Source organism: Paramormyrops kingsleyae, chromosome 12, assembly GCF_048594095.1.
Source record: "Paramormyrops kingsleyae isolate MSU_618 chromosome 12, PKINGS_0.4, whole genome shotgun sequence".
Classification (NCBI taxonomy): domain Eukaryota; kingdom Metazoa; phylum Chordata; class Actinopteri; order Osteoglossiformes; family Mormyridae; genus Paramormyrops; species Paramormyrops kingsleyae.
Window position 1 is genome coordinate 30,899,516 of NC_132808.1, and position 7,882 is coordinate 30,907,397.

General features: G+C 42.9%; 1 protein-coding gene and 1 long non-coding RNA gene across 3 annotated transcripts; one reads left to right on the forward strand and one right to left on the reverse strand.

The window, feature by feature from the left end:
- Positions 1–1,463: 1,463 nt before the first annotated feature.
- On the forward strand, positions 1,464–3,449 carry LOC140577689 (uncharacterized). 2 transcript variants are annotated; one of them, XR_011981858.1, is made up of 3 exons: positions 1,464–1,627; positions 1,765–1,892; positions 2,194–3,449. It is a non-coding gene; the product is annotated as an uncharacterized lncRNA (long non-coding RNA). The 2 variants fall into 2 exon arrangements; XR_011981857.1 differs by lacking the exon at positions 1,464–1,627 and having other exon boundaries at positions 1,646–1,892.
- Positions 3,253–7,481, reverse strand: aldob (aldolase b, fructose-bisphosphate). The gene is made up of 9 exons (XM_023797397.2): positions 7,326–7,481; positions 6,380–6,492; positions 5,884–6,095; positions 5,749–5,803; positions 5,214–5,374; positions 4,464–4,547; positions 4,202–4,376; positions 3,819–4,018; positions 3,253–3,447 (listed from the first exon to the last, which is right to left on the reverse strand). The coding sequence occupies exons 2-9, from the start codon at positions 6,489–6,491 to the stop codon at positions 3,352–3,354; spliced, it is 1,095 nt and encodes a 364-aa protein (XP_023653165.1). The 5' UTR covers position 6,492; positions 7,326–7,481; the 3' UTR covers positions 3,253–3,351.
- Between the last annotated feature and the right edge of the window lie 401 nt (positions 7,482–7,882).

Consider the following 7,882-nt stretch of genomic DNA (forward strand, 5'->3'; position numbering starts at 1 on the left):
CTGACAAATTAAAGTTAAATTTTCTAGTTTTAGTATATCTCTGCTGCCGTTCGTCTTTTCGCTAAAAATATAAAATATAAAATATAAAATCCCCTACTCACCAATATTTTAGAAGTTTGAGTCATGTAAAACAATTTATTAATTTTAAGTGGCCTAAGCTGAAATGAACATTGGAAAATGAACAGACTGACAGGATGGATGGTGGGAAAATATACTATTATCATATACACACAATTATTTCTGAATCTGTTTTGAACTTCGTTTTCTTTAACGATGATTGATTAAAAGTTCATCTGGGAATTAACAGAGCGCTTTCACAGTCCTTGGTACTGACTCCACAACGAAAATGTTTCTGAACTTGAAACTGATGGTGCGATTTTCTAACTGTACCTCAGGCTACTAACCCGAGGGCAGACGGGACATCCTCTAACGCTTTTTGTACTTGAGGCTCCTGTGTTGGACTTAAGGCTCAGCATCGCAGGTCCATAAACACGCTCATCGGGCCCTAAGTACGGAGGCAGAACTGCGCCGGAGATGTAGGCTACGTGACCGTACATGTTAAGACAGATTCAAATGCCAAGTAATAATCCTTAATAGAGAATGACAATAGTATATTACTGTAAACTGTAAATGAATTATTATTATTAAAATTATTTCGTACTCAATATTATTTTCGTTTAACTTTAAGGAAATACCACCATACACTTGCGTCTGTGTAATCGCGTTTGTCTTTTCATGGGTTTTTGTGGCTGGTATAGGCCTATGTGAGCGAACCATATACCATGTTTGTTGTTTTAGTTAATTGGCCTGTCTAGTGTCTACCAATGGTAACTTTGTACTTTGAAAAAATCATCAAAAGCGTTGGGTAGTTTGCAAACCCTAAAGACTATTTACAAGGTAATAAAACTGTTACGTGCATGTAAACCAGCTAGCTGACCAAAGTTGATAACCGGTCTGAATCTAAACGTAGCTACAAAGATCTTCGTGGGCAGACAAAGGTTAGTATGTCTGCGTATGTATGTGTGTGCGTGCAGGAGTTTGTTAAAATTATTAACTAAATTAATTAGACTAACTTAGGAACCCGTTAGTTGGAGATAATTTCGCCATTAACTGCTTTGGATTAGTTTTTACGTTCTTAAGTTTTTGTTGTGTGTTTATCGTTATGATAATTAAGTCTATATATAAGCATTTGATAATGGCTATTTACATCAATAATTGTTGTTCAAGTTAGCTATAGCTTTAATTTAATTAGATTCTTGGTAGCCTATCGACAATTTTGACTGGTGTTAGTGTAGGCCTATACAATAAAATAATAAGGAGACGTAAATGAAATGATTCTAGAGACTTGAGGATTCAGTGATTTACTTGCGTTAAATTATCATGCGGTTTAAACGTGGCCATTTTTCCACTCATGGAAGAGAAAGGTGCACCTTTCAATCCCATGCAGAGATACTGACCCTGTCATCGGCAATAAGAAGTACCGGTCCCTCACTGGATTATACAAACAAGGGAGCCGATGCACGAGGCCCGTGTGCATCAGGCCTTCGCTCGCAGCGAGCTCGGTAGGCGGTCCGCTTCCTGCCTTCGCATGTGGATCCGTCGAGAACGGAGGAGGAGGTAGAAGGAGGTAACGCGGTACCCTGAAGTCTGTCCCAATCTAATCTAATTTTTGCTGCTCTGAACTCAGAGTCTTCTTCCTTTATTCTGTCATTGTAAGATGGATGCGAATTGTGACAATTATGCTGACATTGCCCCACTTAACAGAGCCTGTGGACTGCAAGATACCGTCGAGCTCTCGCTTTCCTCTGGAGCTTCCACCGAGCGGACGGACCGCTTCGGAAACTTGCCATTAAAATTGGCAGCGCGCTGCTCTGTTCCCGTGCCAAATGACTGTAAGCAAGAGATATTTATTTTGTGGTCAGTAAACTCTAAACTGTTTTTAGTGCCGCAGAATTAATTTTGTTTATGTTCATAAATTTGTCCTTCTCATATAGAGAAAATATAAGGCTGTATTTTATTAACTTGGTCATTAATTTATTTTTATTTAATTTAATCAGTATAACACTGTCAGGAACTAATGAAAAAAAATCTTATTAGGAGAGCAGCAATTTATTACACTGTTACATGCTGTTGTGTCCATGTGCTCTTGTTTTTGCCATCCTGCTCCTTTGTGGCTCCATCCCTCCCTTCCAGCTCCTTGCTGATCCTCTCATCACAGACACGTCCATCTGCTCCATTGCAGATCTTCCCTCCGCATCCCTGCTTCTGGCTTCCCACCTTCCCTGGTTCTGTGTATTATTCTAGTTGTCAGACTTTAGCTCGTATTTCCTGGTTTCGCTTTTGACGTTCCTTTATTGGCACCTTGGTCTCAGGTTTTGTTGACCGCTTGGTTTCCCGGATTTTGTTTTCGGCTGACTGGCTGTGATTTTCACTTACCCTCTTTGTACTGTCACTTCTGTTTATTTGTGCATTAGTCTGGTGTATAGGGAGTGGCTGCCATTTTGTGTGATGGTGTTGTTTTTGGTTAGGCAGAGGGTGAGAGAAGACAGCTGGGATTGTTCACTAAGTTGCTCTGAATTTGTTATTTGGCAGAGGTCACTCTAGGGGCCTGTATCAGGAGACAGGATTTCTGCCAGATACGTTTTCAGATTTAAGGTAGTCTGGGCTAAATGTGAGCGAATGAAGTAAGTCCATTTACCCCAGACTACCTTAAAATCAATTAGTTATCTGGCTAAGCAAGAAATCTGGCTTTGTGATACAGGCCCCCGAAGTCCATTACTGTATTATTGTTGTCCTTCTGCTGCAAGTGTGTGTATTGCGACCTCTGTTTTCAGTATAGCCACCTCAATGTACAATCCTTTCACCCACCAACAACATTCTGTTATGGCTCATCCAGAGTCTGGGTTGTCACTTACAGTACCAGTCAAAAGCTTGGACATGACTGCCATAGAAAAATGTAATTATAATACAACATTTTAGAATACTTATGAAGACATCAAAACTATAAAAGAACACTGATCACACTCATTGGCTGCTTTTCCTTCACTCTCCGGTCAAACTCCTCCCAAACCATCGCTACTGTGGTCAGGTGACCAGGTCACGTGATGCGACACTATCGCTCTCCATTGTAGGCGGCTTTTGACTGGCACTGTACACCACTATTCAAAGACCAGTATGGTTTTTATAAAACAGCCTGTACATTGTGAATCAAAATGCGTGGCAGCAAATTCCCAAATAAACATTGCAGCCATGTTTCATCTGTAGAACGGCAGTTTTTAATTCACTTATGAGATTGCTTCTGTCGCTGGTCTGGGGTGCTGTTTGCTGGATAATCCACCAAGGATTCGCATTCTAATACACATAGCTGGCTGTGAAGAGAGATTGGGTGGCGGCCTGGTTAGCTTCACCTGCAGGCTTGTATTCTCCCCTTGATGCTAGGCCATTAATCTGTGGAAGACAAACAGCAACTGTAAATGTTCACTTTAAAATGTATTTAAAAAGTGAAGTAGACCAGTGACTCCCACAAAGACTCAGCATTTTGCTCATGGGAGTTTTACTTGCACAAAAAAGGAAAAATGACTGGTTATCTCTCAGAACCAATCATATAGTAGAGGAGGTGGGTCCAAGCAACTAAAGGAGGCAGGAACAACCAATCAGATGTCCTGGTCCCTTCTCCTCTAGCTGCTTGGACCCACCTCAGAACTCTGGTTCTCATTCTGAACCAATCTATCATCTTTTTTGTTCCATCGTCAAAGCATTTCTGTGTATGAAATTCCCATAAGCTTAGAGCTCCTCCCCCTCAATATTAACCCGATTACCTTGGCTCGTGTGCAAAAGGCATTTTGTGCAGCCTGCTTGTTTTCTTGCTTGCCTTTCCAGGCAGATAGGGCAGAAGCCTGCAGGGCACGGCCGTAGGAAAATGTCAGTTTCCAGGGTCGGTGGAGGGGCGTTTGATTTATTGCATTAAGGTTGAGAGAGGCCTCCTCTTCACTCTGGCCTCCGGACAGGAAGCAAATACCTGTTGGCAAAATTAAGCAAAACAAAAACAAGACAGAACTGAGGAATACAGTCAAATCATAGTCCCTTTACACAGTGAGCATCTATTAGATCCAGAGAAAAATCTGCATCGCTTCCAGTTTGGCAGCCTTTTCAATGCCTCAGCACAACTTTATTTTTCAGATTTTTTCCCCGCCCCTCGTACCAGGCACTGAGGCGGGCACTGTACGCCTCAGGGCTGAAACTGTCGCCATGGCGACCTCTTCAGGGCTGAACTTCTTAGGACACGAATGCCCTGCAGTGACCATGTTAGGCTTCAGCAGGGTGCCTTCCAGGTAGACATGATGGTCGGAGAGGGCCTTGTACACGGCCGCCAGCACCTGGAAGGTTTCCCAGAGTGAAGTCGAACATCCTACGTAACGTAGGCAGCATTAGCGAAAGGCTAATAAGCGCATGCGAGCGCGTACCTTCTCAGTCACATACTGACACCGCTTCAAGTCATGGTCTCCATCCGGCAAGATCTCAGGCTCCACAATAGGAACCAAGCCATTCTGGGGTAAAGAGAAAGGAGGATTGTCAGGGGATTCTGCATGGAATGGGATGAATTGATTCTAATACGAATCTTCACTAATATACATAATCGTTAATATAATGTTTCAATTGGAAGTGCAACTTCCGTGTAATAACATGCAAATATCTGAGGTACTGCAGTATCAGATCGTGTGACAGCTTCATACCACAACCCATCAGAATTCTTAACGTTAAACATCCACGAATCTCTGCCTAACCAAATGTCATTCCAGTTCACTACCGTTTACCTCACAATAACTCCATGGACCTATATTGCGAAATGTTGCAGTGTTCAACGTTTCGTGTTGTTCTTGTCCGTCTGCAAGTTGTACTCTTGTTATACGTCAATGTATATACGTCATGCACCCCTGGTCCATGGAGGGACTGTCTCATCACACTATGTACACAGCTGCCGATAACAATAAAGTACCTTGAACCCTGAAATATAGTTTTGGCACAAATACAGCAATCATTTGTAAGAAGTAAAACAAAGCCCGATGATATGTCCATTTCTGTTAAAGGTCCACATTCTGCACTGCGCAAAAGCTTGCTCACCGTCAGCCTGAAAATAACGTCACTTAGTTCTCCTGTGGTACCAGCCGGTCAGATTGCGCATGAAGGACGTGAGCGGGGGGTGAGGTACGCACCTGCTGACAGATGCTGGCATATCTAGCGAGTACGTTGGCATTCTCAGCGATCGCAAGGGCCGACGGGCAGCCGTCAGAGATCTTCAGCACGCACCGCCACTTGGCAAAGTCACAGCCGTCTTTCTTGTACTGGGCACAGCGCTCCGCCAGACCATCGAGCCCTGAAACGCAGAGCCACAGCAATGCACCACGCTCCTCTACCCATCCATCCATCCATTGTCCAACCCGCTTATCCTACTGGGTCGCGGGGGGTCCGGAGCCTATCCCAGAAGCAACGGGCACGAGGCAGGGAACCTCCTCTACCCAAAGTACATATTTGAATTATAAGCAATGCTTGACAAATACATTTTGAATTTCAATTTCAAGTTTCTTCGCCATAGACACGTCACCAAGCAGGTGCATGAATATTGGATTTATGTATGCGAGATGAAACTGATAAAAACAATAAATACGAAGCACATCAAAAGACTGAAAGTTATCAGCATCAAAAGATATTGGTTATACGCAGTACTGAAGAACAGAAAACGACATCCACCTTGTGTTGTTGTTTCCCCGTCTGTCCCGTTCAGACCGGCTGTTCCTTTGTCCACCTAGAAATGACACCAAATCAATACCTGATAACAGCAGACAGCTGCAGGCCGGGTGAGGAATGCGCCACTCGCCCGCTTACCTTGATGCCCACCACGATGCCCTTCTCCTTAATGAGCTTAGGGAACAGAACTCCCTTGTCAGACTTCTGGTACAGGGTTTCATGGAAGAAGATGACTCCCCCTATGCTGTTGGCAATGGAGGAATCGACAGAAAAGAGCAGGTCGCGGAAGAAGCGGCGGTTCTCTTCGTTATTCTCCACGTTTATCTTCTGAAGGCGCTTCCCCATAGTACCTGCGGAATGTCAGGGGGGGGGGGGGAATGAAACGTGGGGGCACTAAGGGCATGGGGACCCTGGCAGATTAAGTGGGGGGCAGCACCTTACAGGGGCCACTGAATACATACAATTGGGTGCAGGGGGATGGGGGGGGCAGAATTTCCAGCAATGCCCCTGGGATGTGATGGCCAGCTCAGCAATGCGAGCAGCACACTTGAGTATCGCCTTTGATATGATTTAACGCTTCAAAATAAAAGTATCTGGAGATCCATCCCACATTTTAACCCAGTTTTACGCTCACCAACAGACTCATCTGCTGCAAGGATGCCCTTTCCAGGAGCAACTATGCGCTGGGCAATGGTGGAGAGCTCCTTCTTCTGCTCTGGAGAGAGTGACGGGTACTGATGAGTCATCCTACAAAATAAAAGCACCCATAGTATGAATAGTTGTTGTACTCGATAAGCCAGTCTAGTGACTGCCATAACACATAAACCGCACAATGTACAGCTTATAATTTCTGCTTCGCAATTAACTTGAGTGCATCATCGATGTGGATCTACGTGAATATCGGTGTCCTCAGCGCATTCCTTCCCTGTGATCAGTATGCCTGTGTCAATGTTTGCCTTGTGTGCGCCTCGAACTTCAGTCTAATAGGCGATCGTGTCAGCATTTCTAGACAAACAAGTTCACAGTTCACCGCGAAAGGCCAAAGTCTATGCAAGTTTGGTCAGGAAAAAAAACATCCTGCATAAGTAAAGTGCTGCACTATCAAAGTTAAAATTCCACAGCAAGTTGCCTAAAACTCAGTATATTACATGGCGACAGTCATGTTAAGTAACTGACGTACTAAATCGCGCAGATCCAATGTTTACTAAGAAACAGCTTAAATCAACAATCGTGCATTTTGACATGGGAAGTGTTAAGCACGAGAACAATCGTGCATTTCTTTTTAAAAGCAAAGCAAATACTCATTTATATTTATGTTTTAAAATAAATTTCATTTTAAAAACATTTTACCTAACTGGAAAGGAAATTTCGCCACAAGCCGTAAAAAACTGAAATATGTTCTAGACTCGAGATCCTTATTACATTCGCGTGCCAGTTCGTCCACTTCAGAAACACTCGAACTACTTGTTATTCTACTGCATGCATTTAATTATAATTCAGCACGTTAACTTCGCAACAAGACCAAACAACCATTTACCTAAATATGATTTAGCAGGTATTAAAAAGAACATAAGGCTTACTTATTGAAGTCTTGATTGCGATTGCTGAAGTAAGAACGCCTGGCTTCCACGGCAGTTCACAAAAACTGGGAAGAGGCAACGGGACTGACGCGCTATTTAAGAAAAAACCCCAAAGCTGCAGATGACAGGAGAGGAGTAACGTGGCGAAGGCGGATGGCGGCTCGAAGAATTTCACTGGCCAGCAAATCCTGAAATGGGAGTGGTTTGACTTTTTTTTTTAAATCAAAATGTTAACAAATTATGCTACAAGAATACGTCTAGTCTCCCGTCATCCAGTCAAAAGAATCAATCGTTAGTATGCACTGACTTTCCTTAAGTTAATAAAAAAAATGTGTAATGTTTTTCCGTGACGCGTATACAGTATAAATATACACATTGCTGTTTTCAAATAAATAATAACAATAGGCCTACGTGTATGCTGGTTCTGCATAATTCATTGACAAATAATGAATTCGTGCTTAGTGTTTTTTTCCTTTCCTATGTAAATTATTTAGTTGTCGGTAAATACGTTTAATAGACACACATTTTAATAACTCCTTCTTCAACTATACTTTAGC